The 24,782-nt window shown below is 39.7% G+C and overlaps 1 protein-coding gene across 1 annotated transcript in view; it reads right to left on the bottom strand.

The window, feature by feature from the left end:
- Positions 1 to 8,398: 8,398 nt before the first annotated feature.
- Positions 8,399 to 24,782, bottom strand: part of HSPA12A (heat shock protein family A (Hsp70) member 12A) — a 63,271-nt gene continuing 46,887 nt past the window's right edge. The window contains exons 7-12 of the mRNA XM_069797064.1: positions 22,214 to 22,385; positions 19,356 to 19,442; positions 18,693 to 18,797; positions 17,346 to 17,604; positions 15,069 to 15,172; positions 8,399 to 13,603 (exon numbers count right to left, since the gene is read on the bottom strand). Of these exons, the coding sequence (XP_069653165.1) occupies positions 12,969 to 13,603; positions 15,069 to 15,172; positions 17,346 to 17,604; positions 18,693 to 18,797; positions 19,356 to 19,442; positions 22,214 to 22,385 (1,362 nt within the window). The 3' untranslated portion in view covers positions 8,399 to 12,968. The remainder of the gene's footprint in view (positions 13,604 to 15,068; positions 15,173 to 17,345; positions 17,605 to 18,692; positions 18,798 to 19,355; positions 19,443 to 22,213; positions 22,386 to 24,782) is intronic.

Here is a 24,782-nt window from a genome sequence, read left to right on the forward strand (position 1 = left end):
TGTATTACAAATCATCTGAGAACAATTAAAAAAAAAAGAAGATTTCAAGTGACTCTAATTATTACTGAGATATAGCAGTGCTCATTGTTGTCTTTAGACAATGCCGTCTATAGTCATTACTTTGCTCCATAAATCAGTAGGATAATGAGGTTCTATCTTTCAAGAAATGTTTGAGTGTATCTTAATTTGGCATTGATGAATTCTCCTTCCTGAACCTCTTGAGGTTTTTTTTAATCTAGTTTGTCATATTAGAGCTTTCATCACCTAGCCACAGCTGACAGTGTTATGTACGCATATTTATTTCCATACCTTTCTGGGATGTGTCCTCAGAGGTTGCAATAGGAATTTTATGATGTTATGCCTGAAGGCTATTTTGTTCTTAATCTGAGTGTAAATCACAAGCTATTTTGCCACACCCTCATACTTCAGAAATATATACTCTGTATGGTTCTATTTAACTGTGAAAAAAACAAGGCTAAACTTGTTAACATCTTGTTACTTATAAGAATTGGAAACAGTTTCTTTGACAAAAGAGATATTTACTTGAAGAAAATACCATCTTTCGCCAAAGAAATTATATAATAAGTTCAGATACCCATTTTTTTTTCCTCTGCAAACCCTCTCAAATTTGAAGACAATGAAAGGGTAAAATGTATCAGCATTCTTAATCAGTCAAAACAGAAGGCTTCAGTAGGGGGCAGAGGAAGAAAGGAGAAGGTCGATGTGATGCTCCCACAGCCCTAAATGAAAAAATACTAATCGTGGCCTACATGCCACTTACTTCTAAATTGTGCCTGTATACAAACAGAAAGGAGAAGCAAAGTACTCTTTAAATTAGTCTAAATGTTGTATTCAATTACACAATAACAACTGAGTGGCTACTACACTTGCTAGCACACTGAAGACATATATTATGTGAGACCCAAAGACAAAAGTTGCATTCAAGTCCCTCTCTGTGCTATGGCCCTTGTAATTATTGTTGCGGTACATATCCTATGAAAAATCTTACCATTAATTGCATTAAGTGGATAATTGCTTCACAGCAAACCAATTAGGGAGGTGAAGGGGAAAAAAAGGGGATCTAAACCTCCAAAGCAATGCACTTTTTTTCATAATAATTTGCCTTATTATAATTTTGCATATAAGTTTAGATAAATGTAAGTCTCACTTGCTCTCATTAAAAACAACAGCAATGAACAATACTGGTGGCTTGGGTGCCTCAGTTTGGGGTGTGCAGTTTCAGAGTCTGGATTCCCCTGGGAGTGTTGATTATCCTCTTTGGAAAGTGAGGTCTCCCGTGAGAGTGGTACCATTTCTTACTCAGAGGAGGTTCTTCATGGAGGAGGAATATAGTCATCACCTTAATTACACAGTATACAAAATACACAGTGAGCATGTGTATGTCTTGCCTGTGATGATGGAAGAGTAGAAGCCATGCCCTCCTCTGAACATGGAGTGCTGTGTCTGCTGACCACAGCCCGAGTCAGGCTACAGAAACTTCTAAAGGAGCTGCTTAAAAATAAACCCAGTCTCTTGTTTTAGACTGACAACCTTTTCCTTACTGTCCTTAGTTCCTTACTCAAACACCAGCCATCTCTCATTTGATGAGGGAATAAAAATCAACAGGAGAGAAGCATGAAAAGAAGTTCTCCACCACATTCAGCTCTCACCAAGGCTGCTGTCAGTTCCTCAAGGAGGGTCTGTGGCCAGACCTCACCAACTTTTCTCATCTCCCCTTTGCTGGCAGTTTGGAAACTGGTGCCATCTGACTGTTTTATACCCCTGCAGAGGCACACTAAGTTCAGCAGGGAGTCAAAGAGGAGGATGCGTTTACTCCTTCTGCACCCTCACTCTGCAATCATCCTTCTCCAAACCCGCATCTCCCACAGAACATGGGGAGGGAGGGCTTGGGAAAGGAGCTTTCTCCACGTCATTAAAGAGAGACTGTAGATCCTCAAGCCTTTGCTTTAATCCAAAAAAGGACTCAAAAATGTCTTTGCCGGGTCATGAAAATCAGCTTCTCGGTTCCTCCCACTGAACCTGAATTACAAACCCTCTCCCGGCGGCTGCGACAGAAAGGACATTGAAGGGCAGTTCATCGCAGCGATGTAACATTTCTTGCTGGGTCTGAAGGGATGGCGACATGGCAGCAGAAAGGAGCATATTTTTGTTGCAAAGGGTGCTTGTAGGGGATGAAAAACTTCTTTTTAACCAAGGAAAACATTAAAAGTGAAGAGAAAAGTGACTGCACCAAAGAATAATCCTCCTTTTGACCCACAGAGAAAGAGGTGCCTAATGAAAATATATGATCACGGACAGTGTGAAGGTAACTGTCTGATCAGATAATGGAATTGTTTTCAGTGATAAGAATGAATCCATTACTAATGCAAATAACGATAATAATTATAATTTGCAATACAGTAAAAATCACCTAGTCTACCTCCTCCTCTGACAGGAGACTGTATAATAAATTATAGGCTGAGAAAAAAAAAATTCAAAGGGATAAAGGTTAAAAGATTAAAAAAAATTCTGAAACTTAAATGCTTAACAGGGAAGTCAAGACCTGAAAGCAGAAATTGGTGCTATTAAATAAAGCAATTGTAAAGAATGAGATATTATGGAATTGATTAACAAACCAGAAACCAAACGTTTCCTCATATCACTACCTCTTGTCACAGATTTCAATAATTTTGAAAGAACAAAAAATTAAGAGTTGGCGTGTAACAAGAAAATTAATTATTTAAATGTAGGTGAATATGCTAATAGTACTCTGGGAAGATGAATATAACTTAACACACAAAAGGCCCCCTAGAAGCGTTCAAAAAATTTGAGGAGTTTCACCAGTTGTTTTTGCTTTGCTTTGGTATCCAAAACAGGTCCAGCTGTTCTGTCACCCCCAACCAGGACTGCATTTGCAGACCATGCATATCTATAGGCCAGATCTTTTGGGGTTCTCTGGGCACACCAAGATGCTCATATCAATTCCATAATCTTCTTTGTTCATGTGAAGGCTTTTGGGTATGGATACAGTGTGAAAAATGCTTCATTTCACCTTTGTGGAGAAGTAGAATAGGGCAGATGAAACAAATTTTGTATTACAGAGTTTGCACTACAGTGAGCTGTTTTATTGTTTACAGCAATTCTGCTTTCTCAGTCAGTTAAGCAGAGAGGAAATAGTGCTACATACCATACATTGCTGGCATCATACCAGTCATATAAATTCAGGTGATGGAGCATTGGGAATCTACCAAGAGATCATGTGATTCTTCCACACCCATCAATTCTGAGTAAAACAGCAATTAAGTGACCAAGTCTAAAGCACTGTCTTCCAACACTCTTCATTTAGATCCTTGTTTACCAAAGCACAGTTTGTCCCGTAACAGCCACATAAGAAGAGCCGGGGATTTTTATGACCAGGGGTGTATAAGGGAGATTTAAAGACCAGAGGTGCTGACATGTAGTCAAAAGTAGGGGTGATGACCAGATGAAATTAGTTTTTAACCTCAGAGTGGAGCCCGGTTTTCTGCAGTTGGAGTATTTTATTGCATTTTAAGTTCACGGTTAAAAGCTCAATGTACCCTGCCTAAACTTCCCCAGCAAGTCATTCAGGAAGTTAAGAGATTTCTCACCCTCTTTGAAGTTTTTCATTGCAGCATGTTTCATGTCGCTGAAAAGCTCAACACACTTCAGGTCAGTAAAGCACAAGTAGTTTATCAGAACTTCCACAGTATAGGAGTTCAAGGAAAATGCTTCGATGATGCAAATTCTAAAAGCAAAATGAGTGCAAAACTCACAGTATATTTCATAATCATGATTTGTGGTTATCTCATAAGTGCAATTTATCAAAAATACACCCAGCTAATATAATATTAACTACCGTAACAAGCTCCTAAAGTTTAAACATGCACTCTTCAGATTGCACACAAGAAGGCCTTTAATCAATGTTTGCAAAAGTCAAAACCATAAAGTGCCTCAACTACTCACATCACATTTCATTGTTTGTTGATGCTTCTCCACGGCTTTCTGTTTCGTAATGGGATGTGCACAACACAAGTCCTCCATGTATGTGCACACAGAATGATTTCAGCATCGGTTTCCAAATGTCCTTCCAACAATGAGATGTTAATCTGCAAGAAACCAACATCCGCTGTTGGATGTTCCATACAGAAAATCCCTTTGGTCAGTTGGGGTCAGCTGTCCCAGCTGTGTCCCCTCACAACTCCTTGTGCCCCCCCAGCCTCCTCACTGGTGAGGTGGGGTGAGAAGCAGAAAAGGCCTTGACTCTGGGTAAGCACTGCTCAGCAGTAATGAAAACATCCCCGAATTATCAACATTGTTTTCAGCACAAATCCAAAACATAGCCCCATACTAGCTAGTATGAAGAAAATTAACTCTATCCCAGCCAAAACCAGCACAACTGTCTAACCTTCAAAGCTGCCAACAGAGCCATAAAAAAGATCACAGGTCTATAAAATGTGATTGAAAGACCTGGGGTTTAATTAGGGAATTAGATTCAGGGCAAGCATGAAACTAGTCTTCAGATATGCCAAAAGCTGTCAGAGCAGGGATACGATGAAATGTTCTCATGTTCTCTAGGGGTAGGACAGCCACAGAGAGTCAGAGTTGACATTATGTAAAACTTTAGAAAGGTGAAGACAGCAAAACACAAATAAACTGCCGGGGCAGATAGCACCATTGCAGTATCAGGAGGTTTAAAACCAGATTAACCCAAAGTTGGAGTAGCTTAGGCAGAACTGTTTTGCAGCAGGACAGTGAGATATGTCTGATGTCCTCCTTTTATGTGAGATGTTCGAGGTCCTTTCCAGCTACATGCATCTCCTGTGATGCTGACAGAGCTGCAATTGCAGCCAGCAAAAATACTGGATATGTCAGCACAGAGGTAGAGAAGAAAAAAGGGAGAAAAATCTAAAGCCACAATTAATACTATATACTACCTGACTCTGAAGGAGAGAAATTATAGATGTTTCTGTAGGATGTGATCAGTGTATTTTAGCAACATGCCCTCAGTCCTGTAGCACCTTTGGTAAGTGTGTGGTACTTTCTGATCTTTGATCTCATGTGTCTCACCGCTAAGACAAAACAAAATAACTACAAAATTAATTTAAATGTGTTTTGGAACACCCTTATTCATGTTACCTGATTCTTCAAATGCCTTACACCATTATCAGACTTAAATGCTGACCTTGTTGCCCTGAGCTGACAAAACATCTCTTCTCCTGCCCACCTATGTACTACTTGCTAAGGACTTTTTCATGGACAAGGCAGCTAGCTGTGTGTTCCCAACACCCTCCAGATACTACCGCCATCTGGGACCTCTGCTTACACAACGAACATAGGGAGAAAATTATCTGAAGTAGGATGCTGTAATGTTGTTCGTGGAAAAAACACGCTTAAATACAGGAACCCCTGCCTATGTCATGCAGGACCAGCATCTTTTCTGCTGGATTCACTTCTGCTCACAGTTAACTTCCTTCAACCCACTCAGTTTGAGGAGTCGACAGTAACTTAGATGAAGAGTGTGTGTCTGTGTGTGTGTCCCCAGGAGGGAACGGGCTGAGAAAATACATTATGATTTTCACTAGATAAAAAGTAAAAGTTCTGTGAATAATACATTATACTGCATTTCTTTAACTGCAACCTTGGTATGTGTTAGCAAATACGCAGTGATGGCACGTGTAAAGTATGCAGTGTACTTGTGTGGGGGAAGCATCAGGTCAGCATTGAGGTTGCTCTTTGTACTACAGAGGAAGAGGATATGTTCAGTCTGGTGTCCGCTCTTATCAGCTGATGGCAGACGGAAGTTCCTACTGGAGGTGCAGAGCTTATTCCTCAGAGGGAAGGAAATACTCCTTGTCCTCAGGAAAGAGAGAGACACCTTTCTAACTCCTTCATTTCTACAGTTTAGCAAACTCTGGCATTCACAGCTGTCAGTCTCACCACTCCTTTCTACTTTGAAACCTTGCCTGATCTTCAGTTACTGCTGGAGCACACCAGTGCCTCCAATCTCTCACATTCAAATCCTAGTTACACACCTCTTCAGCCAATACCTTCGGTTTCCTTACACTCAATAAAGTATTGTCCTCCTTTTACTTGTTGGCTCTGCTGCAGCACACAATATTCCTGGAGTAAGCTTATATTGTATCTTTCATTTCTGCATGTTTATGTAAGCTCACCTGTGGACACTGATAGAAGGATCATAGCAGTTGCAATCTACCAAGTTCTTAATTTTTTGCGATCACATGGTAGCGAACACTATGTCCTAGTTCGATGACTTCTGCTCTGGGCACAAAGCCAGTGCTCCTGGGATATACCATCTAGTAAACTTTTCCCTATTATTACAGTCCCTGAAAAATGAGAAGATACTATTTCAAAATTATAGCCAGCACCTACACAACTCTATGTTAAACAAAGAAGATGATACAGAATTTCTTGGTTTGCAGAAAAATGTTTGCAGTTAACTAACTTAATTTATTGCACTTAGTCCCTTTATATCAGTGAGGTATATGCTCAGCTGCTTTCGATATACCCCTTAGTGATACCAAGATCATCTTACTTTTTTTTTATCCATGAGCCTGTCCACATGTTAAGTTGCAGATATGAAAACAGATTTTTCATGAACTCATACATCACAAATACACCATGAACATCTTCACCTCCCCAGAGGCTACTCAGCACTCGTGACATTTGCTGTGATGCATTTTCAGGATGGCATAAGACTGTTTTTGCTTCAAGAAATTGATCTTTGCATCTGTGGAACTGCACAGGCTGTAGTGCAAACTTCTTCCTTTGTTTGAATACCCACTTTCAGATCTCTAATTTGAAGGAAAAAAAGCATAAAAAAGTGCCTAATGAGATTGGCAAATAACAGACCTGAGTCCCAGTTACACAAAGCATCTGCAGTTCTCACCAATCTATCCAAGCTGCATCTCTTGAAAATCAGGCAGCTCTTGCACTGAGTAAGGGGACTCTGAATCCATTGTTTTTAAGACAGATGTCTGGGTGGTGTTTAATGTAGCTGCTTAGGAAACCAAAAGGAGAGAACCTCTTTGGGGAAATTGGACACTGCTGTCATAGAGGTTGTTTTATAAATTGTTTTATTCCATGGCTACTAACATGAAAACACCATCCGCAAATTTCAGTAAGTATTTATGTGCTCTTGGTAGAGCCAATAATTTATACAAACTCCTTCCTATCAAGATGGGGCTGTAACTTTAAATATAAATGCACTCATATGAGAAAACCTTAAGATTTAGAAAAGTCCAGTGAAAGGACCAAATTCTGAATGCACATACATGAAACTCCCCTGGAAACCAGAGCAATGTGCTAGAACACTGAAAGCAAAATTTGGTTCTTAATGTGTCCCTGAAGACTGTAATTATATTTCCCATTGTACTAGTAACATTAATTGAATGTTTAGCTGAAATCAAGTTCATTACAAGTTAAATACAGTACCTAGCCTATTAGGATGGTGTTTATAATTATAGTCATAAAGCACTTGTAAAACATCTTCATTGCAGCAAATAGGTGGAAGTTGGGGTGTAGTGGCTGCTATGCATCTCAGTTCATTCTCTTCATCTTTGCATCTGAGCAGTATTGTAGACTAAGGTCACACACACCACTGAATCTTCTCCATAGCTAGTGCCAATGCTGCCAAATTCGAGAGGGACATGGCCTGCAATGGTGAGCAGAAAAATACAATATTGCACAAACCGTTATGCAAGTTTTTTTCAGCGCAGCTGGACCTTACTAACCATTCCTACATCTAGAAACACACAATAAAGATGTACACACTCATGCAAAAATACCTGGTTATTGACCAGCTTATTGACCTGATAATACAGTTTTAACAATAAACCAGCCTTTGACAAGGCCTAAGAGACCACAGTCCTCTTTGATATATCAATTTTTATATTTGATTTCCTGGCGCTCTCAGAGCATCGTTACAGAAAATACCTAATCTGCTTTTGGTATTGTCCAAAGTCTTTCTGTCTTAACTCCAACAGACACCGTACTCAGAGCTACACCAGCTTTGGTGGAAGTCAAGTAATCACCAGCAGTGGACTTCTACCTTGGGCACATACGGACCCCCCTAGAAAGTACACAAGTGAACTAAAAATGCAGCAGCCTCTTGTCGAAGAGTTGTGTGTGCTGCACAGGGGCCTGCAAGCCCTTGGCAAAGACTCTAGGTGTCCGCACATCTAAACAGTTGAAGAAATCGCATAAGCAGTACATACAGTTGGTGTCACTTTTGCTCAGTTACACATATGAAGGAACATCCAAATGCAAGTATAACCACTTGGCCTTTCTCACTTTCATAATAGATTAAGTTTCTTTTTATAGCCATTTTCATAAAAATAGTAACACCCCAAAAGAAAAATTAGTTTTACAGTATTTTATTTGACATGACTGAAGACACAAGAACACTCAAGATACAATCCAGACAAGTTGTGAACAGCTCCAAACATCAGTGAAATCTGAATTTATCTTGCACAGAGGTGAACAAGACCACAATGGTTGGTTTTATAATATAGTTTAAGACTATTTCAAGCAGGTGAGTACTGTGACGTTATGCCCAACAACTTTTATACTATTCATCCGCTTAAGCCACTTCATATCATAAATATGCAGCTTATCTTGGCGATTAAATCTCTGCAATATATAATTAGCCTTCTCATAATAATGCATTAAAACTCCTGTATATAAATATTGGTATATTCATACCAATGTAAACTCCTAACCATCACTGCACATTTATCATATTCTAGCACAATTAATCATTCCATCACAATTAGCTGCTAACTTTCAGCCTAAAGTTAAGTAACCTGGACCCAAACTTGCAAGCTGCTGCCTAGAGCGAAACTTCTGCCAAGACTTTCTGCTTTCCCTAAGGATAGCAGGCCTTGCCTTTTCAACATCAAGTTGCACAATGTCATCTGAAACCCCTACCAAAAAAGTGCTCTGCAGGGAATCTCCTGCAAAAGTATCAGAACTACTATTCTAAAAATTACTTATTTCCTAATAAATTTCATATTAGTTTTACAGCCTAACATCCTTTATCAAAATAGGCATCCACATGCCACTTACAATGTAAAGTTGTTTAACTGGGTTATAGACTACAGACCACAGCATAATATTCTACCTACAATTCTAATTCCTTAGAGAGACAAGCTAATTTTCCATTCTTAGATTTAAAGAGGGCAACAAGGACAGCTGGGCGTTTGTTCAGTACTTCAGTGCTCTGCAAAGATAAGCTTGATAGTGCTCTCATCAGAATGAATGAGGAAGTGCAAAAATATGCCAACCACATTTTACAGTTACAGTAGAGTAATTTCAGCAAGAAACCCCTGCTTGGATCCAGATGGGATCTTACAAAAGGTGAATAAGAAAGGGCAGAGAATCACTACTGTGCAGGGAACTATGCTTCAGAAGAGCTGCAGAAACTACCCTTAGTATTCCCTGCAGACAGGCTGAAAACACCACAAAAATCATGGGCCACCTGATCTTGAAGTTCACCTTCTCTTCAGAGAGGAGAGGGGGAGGTTGCAACCATTTATTAGACCAAATTCTGTGTTAACTTAAGGCCACTGGAAACAAATCTGTGCAGAACTGGACCAATTCAGTTTAACATAGGATGCAAAGACACTGAAGCCTATTCTTTAAGGATTTTGTCTTGTGGTAGTGGTAGTCAGAGACTGGCTCTTGCCTGCAGCTACAATAAAACAGTGTTGCCTGGCTTTGGAAGTTAGTTTCGTGGGTTTTTTGTTTTTTTTTTAAACTAGAGAAGATCCTTAACAAAACCCCAAAAGCTAGTGAGGAACCTGTATATCCAGATCATACAATCTAATTTTTAGCTTGGTTTTACAGGAGAATTCATCCATTATTATGATGAACTGCTGGAGATGGAATGGTCACCATCTGAAACAAAGAAATGAAAATCCCAGCAACGTACTAGTGCATCGTGTAATATGCTTAACTGGTATGACTTGCATTGCAGGAAGAATGTTGTATTCTCTGACACACCAACATTTCTTTCCTATTATTATAAGATCAGCCTTTTACATTTCATATCTTACCATCTTCAAAAGCCTATAATTACAGAAGCTGATTGAGAAACTATGTTATTTAAAATTAACAGCTGAATGAAATCAACAGAGGCAAAGAGCATTTTTATACAAGAAAATAGCACTGTAGAAAGAAAGAGTCTGTACAATATTTAAATATTGTATATACATAAAATTATATTGTTCATAACTCATCTTAAAGTTTCTCTTGTTTGTAAACCATAGAAAGCAACACACAAAAAAATCCCAGTATTTAGCTTTTAAAGCATTTAGCAGGCAGCAGGAAACTGAATGCTAGCAAGCACACTTTGTAATTATAGAAAGTATCCAGCCGGATACTGTGACTAGCATTCTCCATAGTCCTTTTTTTTTTTTTTTTCTTTTTTCTTTTTTAAAGCTGAATGCAGAACAGATTTCACATTTGACTAGGGAATTCTGCAGGAGACACGGAAAACTCAATGGCAAAATGCAGTAGATCAGTTCTGCAGCTCTTTACTGTGGCAACACTCCAGGCTAAACACAGAAAGCTTCAGTGCAGGATTGGAACGTAAATTAGTGAAATAATTGATAAAGCTTTCATTTCCCAAAAGTGTCAGTAATGGCTTTAACTCATGCTCAACTTATTAGAAAGGAAGGTTTAGTTTAACAATTAACATTTCAAAGTTTCAAAAATGTAATGAATTCCAGCAGGTAATCAGGCAGCTCTGTATAAAAGCTCTGAAAGTGTCAGCATTTTAGGGTGATTCTATAGGTTAGTACCAGTCTGCCAATTTGGAGTGGGATTTAGATTTGAATCTGAAGTTGTCAGCTCATGGCAGATACAGACTGTAGGTTTCAGAAGTTATCCACCTGAAGCATTTTGCAAAATAGAAACTGTTCCAGTTGCAGAAGAAATTTTCCAGGTGAATGTGCTTAAGAAAACATTTCCAGAAAGTTATTATTTGGAAAACAAGTTTCTACCATGACCATCATTGTATTTCACCTGCGTTAAGAGTTGTGTGCTTATAGCCATGTAAGGAATGTTTTATTTAATGCTATTTGTAGTTTCATTCTCTTGGCTTCTGCCTTCCACTTAACTGGCCATTCAACTCAACCCAGAAATATATTTTACTCAGTTAAAATGCTTGCTACTCAAAATATATTACGTCACTTTTGATCTGGGTGTTTCTCTCTTTTAAGTTGTTTAAATTTTCCTGGACAGCCATCATCTAACTATACTTCCAAATCTTAACACAGGGATTAACAAGAAAAGAAATATAAACACTTGGAGAAGTGCTTGATAAACCAGATGGGTCAGAGAGACCTCAACAGGCTGGAGAAATGTGCAGACAGAAACCTCATAAAGTTCAACAAAGCAAAAAGTGCAAAGTCCTGAACCTGGGGAGAAATAACCCCATGCACCAGTATATGCTGTGGGCCAACTGGCTGGGAAGCAGCTTGGCAGAAAAAGACCTCGGGGTCTTGGTAGACACAAAGTTGAGTGTGAGCCAGCAATGTGCCCTTGCAACAAAGAAAGCCAATAGCCTCCTGGGCTGCATTAGGAAGAACATTGCCAGTAGGTCGAGGAAAAGTGATTATTCCCCTTTATTCAGCCCTGGTGAGACCACATCTGGAGTGCCAGGTCTAGTTCTGTGCTTCTACAAGAGAGACATGGACATACTGGACTGAGACCAGCAAAGGGTCATGAAGATGATTAAGGGATTGGGGTATCTGTCATGTGAGGAGAGGCTTAGAGAGCTGAGACTGTTTAGACACGAGAAGGCTCAGGAGATGCTAGGAATGTGTATAAATGACTGATGAAGACAGTAATGGAGACAGATGTTTCAGAGGTATCCAGTGAAGGAACAAGAGGCAATGAGCACAAACTGAAACTCAAGAAATTCCTTTTAAACATAAGAAAAACTTTTTTTCAGTGAGGGTTGTCAAATACTGGAACAGGTTGCCCAGAGTTTAGGCATTTGGGGATATTCAAAACTGGACAAAGCATCCTGCTCTAGTTGACACTGCTTAAGGCTGAGAGATTGGACCAGATACTCAATGGTTGTCCCCTTCAACCTCAACTATCTGTGATTCTATGATTTCAGATGGAGACTAATAAAAATGAGTTTCAAAGACCCAAAAGGGAAATAGCTTTGTTCTTAATAATTTTCCAAAGTATAATGAGGGTAATGCTAGCTATTTAATCCAACAGCTTATTCTGAGGGCTTTGACAATAAAGGCCTTGTTTTCAAACTGCAGCAATCAATATTAGGCTCCTTATATGTATATATTTCCTAAATTTAATTTTAAGGATTTCTGAGGATTTTCTTTTCAGTATGATCTCAGAATTTAAGAAATTCAGTTCCCATTTCTTTAAGTCATTGATTTTCAGCACTTAAAATTTTGAAAGCACAGGGCAAAATCAAACAAACAAAAGAATACTATAGACTACTAATTTGTTCCCATTGACACAGGACGGTGCTGTTTAAACAGATAACCCACAGATACACCCCCTACAACAACCATGTTGGTTACTGAGTTTTTCTTGGGAGAAAAAGGAAGAGGAAGAAGAATAAGGCAAAGAGATTACAATTTTATATCTTTTTAACTAATCTTCAGGATGCACCAATAATCAGTATTTACTTAATAAAGGTAGATCTTTAAGCATGCTTGAGTAACTCGGGAACTCTTACTACCTCTGGAACTTTTGCTCCCAAAACTTTTTAAGGGTCTTTCACAATCCAGCCTTTGGTCATCAAAGGGCACACATTATGACATACCCCACCTTACTAGCTGTTCTCATATAGCCTGCTGAAATTCAAGTTGATTACGTGATATATGAAAGTCAAAAAATGGAATAGTGGAAGATCAGTCTCACAAACAGGCTGTGGTGGGGAAAACAGGCTGTTAGTAGTTTAAGAAATCAATACCAACTTTGACACTTTTAGAGGTGGCAACATCAATGGCCATGGCTTTGATCTCAGTGTCCCCAAACTGCATGAGTGTTTTGATCTCCCGCCGGCTTGGCACTGAAGCATCAGTTCCCGTGAGATCCAAACGAAGGGTGCCACACTTTTTCACTCCAGATTCGGTGATGAAGCTAACATTATCTTGTTCTGAGCTATAGATATTGATCACTATTACTAACTGAGAAGGTTTGGCAGGTGTGTAACTGCGTGTCACAGTTTCTCCAAGGGCTACAGATTGGTCAGCTGAGATAAATTTGTCAAAGACATCAGTGCACCAGCGTGTGCCATCTTTGATTAGAAGCTTCTCTGGTGGATGCTTCCCTTCCACAAACCGATTCAGCACACCCACACCGTAGGTGAGAGGTGAACGCCGCACTTTGATGACAGCAGGGTCTAGACCAAAGAGAACAGCTCCTTTGAGGATAGTGAGCCCCACATCCTGAGGAATGATGACCCGACATCTCGAACCAAAAGCGCTCTGGACAGCTTGTTGGAGCAAGGGGGATTCAGCGAAGCCACCCACCAGGAACAGAAATTTGACATTGGTCACTTCTGGCTTATCAAACACATCACCTAAACAGAAACAGAGCCCATTCAATACGGAAAAATTCACTGTGACAAGGCAATGCAGGTGAAACTCCTAATGACTGAGTGCACTGAATGTCCCATGCACATGCACAAGATCTGAAACTGCCACATCTATGCCCACACTGCCACTCTCAGCATGCACTTGTTCCCCTTCTGTAGTCTCTTCTATACTCTGTTTCACTGTGAATGGAAACTTACCTCAAAGCATACAATATTCCTGACGTGGCACTTAAAACAGAATTTTTATTTACCTTCTACTTGTAAAGGGAGACACAGTTTTCCTGCAAAGAAATCTTGCCAGTCACATTATAGGTAGTAGGGAAACAGACATCATCTTGCCACTTCAAGTATCAGTGAGATATTCCCAAATTTAACCAATTCACATACCCTTTACTGCATTCCAGATAAGTCACCCCATTTTAAATTCACTTATTATTTCTGATCCTAGCATTTTAATCACAATAAGTACCATCTGCAAAATAATACTTCCTTAAATTTTACAGATGTTCCTTCTTAGCTGAAGCCCACATCCCCTACTTTCAAGAAAACCATACAGTTCAATTGTAGGCTCACCCTTAGCTCAAATAATTGATGCAGCATGACTGAGTTATCTGTCACAACTATTCTAAGTCTGGGTCTCTCCCTCTCTGCTCAAGTACAAGCTGTTCCGTACTAGTTGTCTTACTAAGTTGTGACCTCTGAAATTTACCTAGTAATTCCTCACATATAGTGAGCAAAGCTGGATATTCCATTCCAAATGCAATTCAATTAGTGCTTTATAATGTGTAGAACAGCAATACTTTGCTCAGTATATATATTATACTCTATCTTCCTCCAGGAAGACTTTAAATAACAAATTTACCAGTAAGCCTATGTCACTTTCCATTACTGGATAAATATATTCGGTGCTGCTTAAGCCATGTCTGGAAGTACTTTTACCATAATGCATCATTTATTATTTGTGTTTTAGAGATGTCAGTGATTTGGATGGTCATGAACAAATGTGACCTTCCACTGAGGAGAAATGACCTAGAGGTCTTAATAGCAGGAATAATCAGAAACTAGTTACATCTTTGGCATTATTTAGTTGTGGCCTGAAACAGGAAAAAGAAAAGCAGGATCTGGGTTAGTAAGTGCATTTCAGCCTTCTGAATGCTTGCAGCCTTGGAAGTACAGAATAATTGAAGCTTAGGCAGTAACAGGACTGAATCACACTCAGTAATTAGTACTAGAACTAGGTAGCAATATGTGTTAAGGTGATGTCCCTTACTTCTGTTATTTTCTTAACTACTTTGTAGAGAACTGCAAGTTTCAGAACTAAATTCCTTGCCCACATTTGGTGCGTACTAGGGGAATTGTTTGACTTTAATGCCAGTTACTGGTGTGAAACAGGTAAGCAAAGCTTCAGTTTCAGCTCAGCCGCAAAGTGGAATTACATGCAGATACATACTAAGGTGCTGAATGATCTGGTCAATTGTAGGTTTGAAAAGAGCATTCATTGCATCCGGGCTCATCCTCAACATTCCCTGGGATGACCACTTCACAAAGTCCACACTGGAAAAGAACAGTTAGAAAGGACATTAAAATATTACAGCTGAGCTGTAAGAAACAGCCTAGCACTCACAAGACACACTAAATAAATAAATAAATAAATGAGTTTACAGAATCCGCATGCATTCTGCTTGGAAGAAAGTGCCTCACCACCTCGCCCTCGCCCCATATCAACTGCAGCAATGTAAAATTTCAAGGGAGAATTGTTATTTTTGCTTGTCTAATTGTTGTTTTCTTTGCCTGACTGCCTTCTGCAGCATTACCAATGCTCAGCTGCTTCCTGAAACAGCTGGCAGTCAATCCAGTGCTCGCTGATCTGAAACAGCACTGATTTATCCCCAGAAGGGCAACATTTAGATATAGCAGTAGCAGGCCAAAGCCACTGGAAACACACATGGAAAACAAGCAAGTATGGGAAGCCTCAGGAGGCAGAAGGGAGCACAGCATTTTTAATGAGGCATAACATTTGTTAAATGAATACAAGCATTATGTTATTCCATCACTGATACACATACATATAGCTCAGTAATCTCTCCATTCATGCACATTATATGTCACCTCTATGCTCTTTGTATCCCGTTACCCAATTAATTTAATTTTATTTGAAGGAAACATTTAGCATTCCCTCTAAGATTCACCATTAAGACTATTAATAAGAAGGAGATGGTCTTGTGAGGGGGAGTATTTCCAGAAATTTTTAATGATTTCAGAATCTCAGTCTCTTAGGAGGTGACTCTGAACTGAATTCCAAGTCATTTAGGCCTAAAGTACATTTACCAATAATTTTAGGAAGAGATGCAGAAGTTTCAGCCTGCATGCTTGCCCTGAATTTTTCAGCTTCTCACACCCAGCCAGCAAGAAGGCTGGAGGGCCACAAGAAGTTGGGAGGGGACACAGCCAGGGCAGCTGACCCAAACTGGCCAAAGGGATATTCCATACCATGTGATGTCATGCCCAGTATACAAACTGGGGGGAGTTGGCCGGGGGTGGCGGATCGCTTCTTGGGAACTAACTGGGCATCAGTTGGTGAGTGGTGAGGAATTGCATTGTGCATCACTTGTTTTGTATATTCCAATTCTTTTATTACTGTCTTTTTTTTTTTTTTTCTTCCTTTCTGTCCTATTAAATTGTCTTTATCTCAACCTATGAGTTTTACTTTTTTTTCAATTCTCTCCTCCATCCCACTGGGTGGGGGGAGTGAGCAAGCAGCTGCGTGGTGCTTAGCTGCTAGCTGTGGTTGAACCACAACAATGCTACATTCAACATTCACTGGATTAAAAAACACAGAAAGAAGCCAAGGTACAGGTACTAAATAATCATGTTTTCTGCTCTCAGGTCCCAAGCATTCTGCCCTAGATTTGCAGGCTCTCTTGTTCATTCTCTTTTATGTCATTAATCTCCAGGTCTCCTGTAGTATATAATTTCAAAAGATGAAAATGCCCACTTCTACTTTCTCTTCACTTCCTTTTCTATAGCAGCCCATTTCCTTTTCTATAGCAGCCCATTTCCTTTTCTATAGCAGCCCATGATTAGGGTACCTTCTTGATACTGAAAATCATGAATTAAAATCTCTGGATGGGATTATGTCTCCCCACCTACCGAGCAAATTATTGAACTGGTAAAATACTAGAAGAAAAGAAAGCCTGCCATCACTTCAAAAGAAGAATGCTTTCCCTTTGCAGAGCTCTATGCAGTAGTATATGTTTTCACCAGTGATCTGGTATTGTTAATAAATTTCCTCAAGCCACGAACGTATTTACACATCATTGCACTCAAGATCTTGGTTTTGTTCCAGGGCCCAGGCCGCTAAAAATTAAGGTTCTTGGTAACTAACTTTTAGACATCAAATTCTGTATTTGATCTGATGTTCCTAATCAACACATAAGGGACTCAAAATATATGGTCAAACTCAGGAAAGTGATGCAGTGGTGGCCTGACAAAAGTCATAGAAAGCAATACCAGAAGAGTGCAAGTCTTGTACAGAAAAGCTTTTGCAAGAAATTGATCAGAACTTTCCATTTTGGAAACTGCACTTCAGGCAATCCCATTTTCTCATCCTTATACTACATTTTTACATTATTATCTTGCAGTCTACATGTAATTAGGATATTTTACTTATTTGTCTTTGCTACCAGTAGTTAATTCTGCATCCATTTGTGTTCAATTGTCTACTCACTTGCTTTTCCTCAAGGCATGTTCTACACTGTGACCTCGAAACTTCTTGTAATAGTCAATGAAGGAGAAAGGCAGAGTGATGTTTAGTGGATTGGTCCTGTCTGGAGCTGCTGCCCGTTTACGGGACTCAAATGCTATCATCAGATCAACCCAGGCAGCGGGACGCTTGATTTTAAATTGCTCAATAAAGTCTTCTCCAAATATTTTACACAGAAGCTTTTCAAATTCATAGTCCACACCTAGAGAACCATATGGCCCACCTGTATTACAAACAAAACACAGTTTTAATACTCTGAACTGCTTATGAGATTTTGCGTTGACCAAATACACATCAGATCGACACTACTAGGACTATCATGGGAGAAGGTCTACAGAAAGAGGTATCTTTCCTAAATGTAACAGTTGTTCTAATACAGAACATAATCTTACCTTTGCCTCACTTTTACTCCCATACCATTATAGCCACTGTAACACTATCACTATAAAACAGAAACATTTTTATTAGAAGCAGAGGAAACTGACTCCTTATCCACACATGAGAAAGTGTGGGTTAGACTCATATTTAGGGGTAGACGGACTTGATGTACACTGTCCCATTTGCTCTTACTAGGTTGTTTCCTGAGGTAGTCTTACAGCCACCAAGACTGAGAAGGCTCAGTGACGAACCATACAGATGAAGATTAACTTGGTATAGAGACACAGCAACAAATAATAGGCTGACTCGTGTGCTTAACAGCTTAGCCACAGGACAAAGTCAAAGGGGATCTGGAGTTCAGGGACGGAATACCATTCAAGGATTGCACTTTATATCTTTGTTGGGGACCAATTATTGTACATTTTTTCCAGGGGATGGTAGACCATCCTTGTTACACTGCCTGTGAAATTACTGGACTATATAAGATTCCCCTTAAATCTAGGGAAACTTCTGTTCTGCCAACAGCCACTTTACAAGGATCTTGTGACACATCTATTTGTATCTCCATGATACATCTCTGAATACCTGGACAGAGCAGCAATACACAGGTGACCTCTCGAAGGACAGGAAGGTGACAATTCTCCTAGCAGAAGTCAGACCAGGACCATGGCAGGAGGTCATGGCCTGAATAGGAGTGAGTAACACAGGAGATGGCAGATTCTTACTCTCCCAATGTGAGGTTTACCATCCAAAAGCTTCAGAAGCATTAAGTGATTTACCAATGTCTGCTGACATGTAGCTAGGTTATACTAATTCTGAATGCTGCTCTTATTTCAGGAAGAACTTTTAGTAGTGAATAATAAAGGCATACACTTCCTTCACTGACAAGTCAAAATATTGCATAAATAAAGCAAGCAGTGGAAGTGACATTACCTGTTGCCTTGTACAGCTCCTTAAGATGTCCTTCAGGGAGCCTGATCTGATGGACAGTCATATCCACTGTGCCTCCTCCACTGTCAACAACGATGTAACGGTCACCTAGTTTGCCAAACGGTATTTACATTAGTGTTATCACAACAGCATATTGCAATGAAAGCTTCTCAGGGGCATTATCACCATGAGAGATAATGACTTACAGAAAGTCATGAATGTCTACGCTGAAGACTTGGTCTTTTTTAGTAATTATAATGCAATGATTGATAACAAATATGAAATTCAGATGTCAAAAGTTATTGATTTACACAGATAAAAAGTAGGTTAGTGGAATTGCTCACGTTGCTGGTGTACATTCTAGTGGGCTACCAACTTAATATTATGGTGTATTTACGAGGCCTATTCTGAGGAAAATATTCTGGTTGCATTTTAAAACCTGGATTGCCTTCTACCATCTCCTTAATAAACCACATTTTGCTAGAGCATACAGAATTGCAGTTCAGCCTTAGTAACTAAGAGCAGCACATGAACTTGTATTTTTTTCTTTTCCTATTTATAATCACTGTGAGAACAACGCAGCGCACAGCACATTTGTTGGAAACACAACGTTTGCCTGCAATATAAAACCAGTGAGAGCAAAGTTTATTCAAGAAAGCATACTACCTTCCTCCAGTTCAGACCAGATCTCTCCTATGACGTTTTCCACCAAAAAGGTACGACTCTGTCGATTACGACGGACGTGTTCCTTAGCTAGTCATTGACAGAGAAAAAATAACTGAGTATGAGAAAGCATGAAGAAGTTGATATCATAAGCTGCAGGAAACAAGTGCAAGCAGGCTGACAGATCTGTTTGTACTGCTTTTTAACAAAACAAATGAGCAAAAATTACTGCATTAGAATCAGCAACATTATAACATCGTTCCTAGAAAGAAGGAAAAATGTTTTTCAGCCGCACTGATCTTCATTGATACTAACTGGATTAAAACCAATAACCTCATATGAAAGGCATAAACAGGTCTGATTTATTTTTTTAATATATTCTGTTTTTTAAAGCACCGCCTGGAACCACGGGGGGGCTTGCAGCCAGCCTGTGCCGCCAGGCGGCAGCCCCAGCCAGGCGGCAGCCCGAGCCCGCTGCCAGACCCACCTGCACTGCCCGGGGCCAGCGAGACCATCCCCACGTTTCCAAAAGCCACTGCCGATTTTGGGTGCGCAGGCAAAGATGCCTCCTGAGCCTCTCAGGATGTCAGTCTGTCTCAAAACGAGCAGCCGAAAGCTCTGCTGCTCACATTTATAACTTCTTAAGGCCACAGTGATCACCAAGGCTGACCCTCATAATATTTTAAATATACACCAGTTGAAAACTAAGCATAATCTAGCAATACTATTATAACAATCAGTTAACTTACAAGACTTAGACTTTTAGAAGATGCAGAACAGGCTGTAAAGACAAAGCAGAGTAGTGAGAGCCTTTGCTATTATGCTTCTAAATCAACCTCTACAACTGACTGATCAAAAAAAATCATTCCCTGTGTAAACTTCACTCACCCTCAAAGGCACTTCCATAAAACACTAGAGAAGAAGAGGCATTCTGTCATGCATGCAAATATCATTCTTTCTGAAAATATCAGCATGCAAATCACTGAATGCATTTTGCTTCTCATTTCTATAGTGCCTATCATCAGAAAAAGACCAGCAGCTCCACTTGCACACGCACTCTACCCTCCCCATAAAGACCCTATGATGCAGACAAGCCGCATTAGCTTTGCTGCACTGACTTAGCAGCACACAGTGAGAGCTTAGATGACGAAGCGTTCAAGGACCGAACAAGCTCTAGGTCCAAGCAAGGGCCTGACAGAGAGCCCACAGAAGTCAATGGGAGTTCTTTCATTCACCTCTGTGGGCTAGAAGTGAACACAAGAGCCAGCCTTTAGCTACGACTGAAGTAAGCTTATCCTGGCCACTATGAAAAGTAAAATTTTTCTTTTGACTTCAACAGCAATAATATGGTCCTTGGAGTACTTCTCTCTGTTTATATTTAAAGGGTTTTTCTCCTTAATCTGTTCTCAGCTTGTCTTGGGTCCCTGCCATGTCTTTATGAAATTTTAATTCTAACCCCAAATTAATTCACTCCAAACTTTGTTTTCATTAATTTTGACATGAAACCTTTCTCATCCCCAATAGCTTTTACCATACAAAGTCAGGAAGAAGAATGGTACCCCCCATCCAAGAAAAAGCCCAATAGCAGAAATCCATGATCTGTCAAATTCTGCCCAGCTTCAAAACCTTAACCAGAGAAACTCTTTTCTTTTATTATTTTCCCAGAGGCAAATCCTTGTGTAGCCTGAAAGCGAGTTCATGTAAAATCACATGGAACTAGAATGGTTCAGGACATGAACAAGGGGGTCAGAAGGTGAGGGGCTCCTGAAGGGACTGTGTCCTGAAAACTGATTTTGTCCTGTGCTCTGTATGGGCCTCCATAACGCTGAACACATCTGACAAGTGCTGGCTAGGAGAGGCACAGATTTGAGAGAATGATGTAGTGACTCTGCCTAACTAAAAAAAATACCCTCTGGTAACTACAGGAATAGCTTTATTAGCTTAATCTTCCATTTGTCTGTACTGTTTTGACCTAGTAAATACGATAAAATACAAATTCTTCTGAAAAATTCCTTCTGGCACAGATTGGCACACTACCACCAATATCAGTGCAACTGTTACAATTCACAGAGATAAGAAAACTGCATTATGCAGCAATCACGTCTTACTGCTGCTTCGTTTTCCTGTTTTGTTCCTCTCATTTTCCTCCAATCTCAGGTAGGATACCAAGCTCAAAAATCCTTGGTAACAAAGGATCTTTTGGCAAGTGACTTACACTGTGGTCCAATCTCTGTCCCTCACTGTCAGTCAGTCTTCAAACATTGATATTAGCAACAGACCCCAGGTTGATAAATCAGAAGTGCCGTATCTAGTTGCTCATCTACGAGCAGATAAATTCATTGCTTTATTCCAATACTGTGTGTTCACCTGAGTGTTGAAACTAATTAATGATATTTCATAAAGATGACATCAGAAAGCATCCGCCAAAACTCTGCAATGCCTCAGACTAAAAATCTCATTGCAGATCCAGTTATTTAACACTGTTTCAATAATGCAGCTAAATAAACCCATAATTGTTTCCAAAAAATTAAATTTAAAAAATGACACAACACAAAGTATTGATTTTAATTAAGGCAGAAAAATACTGTTGTGAAAATACTAAAAGACTCCCACAACATTCCAATAAAGTCAAGGCAATGAAGCTACCTGCATGCTAAAATTCAAGTGCATGCAAACATGTCTGCTGATCAATCCCTAAACTAGTCTAATTACAGTAAACAGCAAATCAGTTTATAAAAGCAAATTGATGCTAGCCTGAAACATCTCAAGAGCAAAGACAAGAAATGGTAAGAAAACAGCCCTCATGGACAAAGCAAACTCAGGCATAAGAATCTGAAGAAGTGAGTTAATAGAAGAAGTACCCTGTGTAAATCCAGTTCCAATAGTGTCACTTGGGCTATAACCATTGACAGGTGCCCTACTACTCAGGTCTATCATCTGGTGCAGGCGGAGCTTTCGGCAGTAGATAGAGGCAGCCTCGGGTTCCAGGGCAATGATCAGCTGCTCGGGATTTTCAGGAGATGCCATTCCTGCCTGCGAGAGAGAATTGATCAGAGAAGTGGAGTGGGAAATACCACAACCTAGCAGACCCTTTTCAGCAAGTGAACAAGCCTTTCCCCAGCTCTCGGTTTCAGTTAGGTCAGCCCTCCAAGTTCAACACGCAAAGGAGCTGCTGCTGTTTGCTAAAGATCTTGATCTGGAATGGTCCTGCCCACAATGTATAGCACAACTTCACAGGCTGTAACAGGGAAGTATGCATGCACTTACCATGCTAAGTGTCTAACCCAGCAGCTGTGTACATGACAGGTGGAGAAAGGAAGTCGTTTTGAAACCTGTAACGAATGGACTAAAACCTGAACCCCTAATTAACCCGTGAATCTGCCTGCTAAGAGGGGCCCCAGCCTCTTTTAAGGAATAAAGGAATACCTTTGGCCTCTCCTCCCCACAACAATATTTTAAGTATGCCTTTCTTTATATCTCGAATATACATAGTCCTTGCTGAAATGGACTCCCCGCACTGTGTAGTTTACTAGGAATATACGATACACTTTGCCAGCAACACTCTTCTGACTTAAAACCAACATTTTCTATTTCAAAATCCATTACTTTTAAGCACATTCACTTTTATAGCATCTTCAAAATGCTCAGTATACTCAAGGTCTCAAAATACAATAGGGCAGGTTCCCTAAAATGTAATGAGAACAAGCCTAAAAATAATCCCACATTATAAAATCAACATTTGCCATTCTTTCTATTTTCTTTCTGCATTTTCAGCCTCCAGACACATAGATTTTCAAGAATCCACAAGTTCTCATGTAACCACATCACTCTCAGAGCGGGGCTTAGAGAAAAATATCAAAGGGCAGTTGACAAAATTGTGTTTTCATTTCTTTTCTCCTGTACTTCTCCCTACTGTATGATTTTCTGTTAAAATAGATAACAGTATCTTTCAACAATTTTTGCCCAACTTTTGGTGTACCTGCTATTGTTTTTCAGATAAGTGCCTGCGTACTAAAGCATGCTAACAAACAAATACACGTATAAACATTTTTCTGCTTCCACTGTCAGTCTCCCAGCAAACCTTCACTTCAATTCATACACAACCACTGTGGTGGCTCCAGAGCACCCCCAAAAAAAACGCAGACTCACAGGGAAAGACTGCGGACCTGGACTGGAATTTGGCTTCCTTCATAGAGCTACACTGTGGGCTGTGGGAATTGCTGGCTAATTTACACCTGCAGCTAGAAACTCAAAGTAAAGCTTGTTCAAAAAGCAATACTAGGGTAACACTTGGAGACATAAAATTGTCCTTCATGTTTACTGACTCATTTTACCCCCTCCATCTTAATAGATGAGATAAATAGATTTTTATAGAAAGCATCTTCCTCATTGTTGATAACAAAAAAAGGAAAAAAAAGTACAAATAAATTCCAAAATAAGAAAGGGTTAAACTAATCGTGATTGTTCATTATTTTAAAAGTACACCTCATGATTGGGATTATGGTCACTTTACATGCTTTATTGCTGTTGGGTAAAACCTTCTGCTTCGGTTACATCCACTGGACTCAACAGCATGATCAGAAATTAGTAGAACTGTCTGGGAAGGACAATACTGTGCAAATACCACAGAATATCAAACCTTGCAGCCTTGTGGCAATGCATATTGAAAAATATTATCTTGAAAATAATGTTTGCAACCAAACTTTCAAAATTTGGAAAGCGCTGATTTACAGCAACCAGAGTAACCCTAAACCATATAAAAAGACTATCAATCAAGTACAGGTCCAAGCCAGACTCTCCTGCCATCATACCACTTGCATGCAAGCATGTTGGCAGGCACAGGCTTAGATAAAGGTCTGGAGTTGTACTTGGGATGAAGATGAAGTTCTTGCATCATGCCTCAGTATAAACCCAATCTTTCCTCCAACTGGTCTGGATGTACTAGGCACAAGCAGGGCTGGTTTCATGACAGCTCACTTCATCACTTATTTCCAGCTGAGCTCTTCAGAGCTTTAATTTGTTGCCCTGGAAAGGGCAACATTCAAGATATGAATCAATACTTGGTCCCTGACAGATATTTATCTAATCTGTTAAAAAATTCCAAAAATGTATGGTCTCTGCACACAAACTCTCAGCCCTTTGCTGTCTTTGCCTTTGGGAAGTTTTGCTAAAAGCCTAATTTGAATCTTTCTTGCTGCAATTTTAAGGCCAGCACTTCTTGCCCTATCCAGTAAGGGCATGGAGAACAAAGAGCTCCCTACTACCCTGCTGCAGTTTTCACATATATTAAATCCATTATCATGTCTTGTGAGAGCTCTGAATCTGAGCAGCAAGTGTTTTTTTAATATCCAGCAATGTGGATAAACTTAGCGTGCTCAGTCTGCTCCATGTATTGGATAAATGTTAGTAGCACAAACAAAGCAATTCTTA

The sequence above is a fragment of the Haliaeetus albicilla genome, chromosome 11 (genome assembly GCF_947461875.1).
Source record: "Haliaeetus albicilla chromosome 11, bHalAlb1.1, whole genome shotgun sequence".
NCBI classification, from domain to species: Eukaryota; Metazoa; Chordata; class Aves; order Accipitriformes; family Accipitridae; genus Haliaeetus; species Haliaeetus albicilla.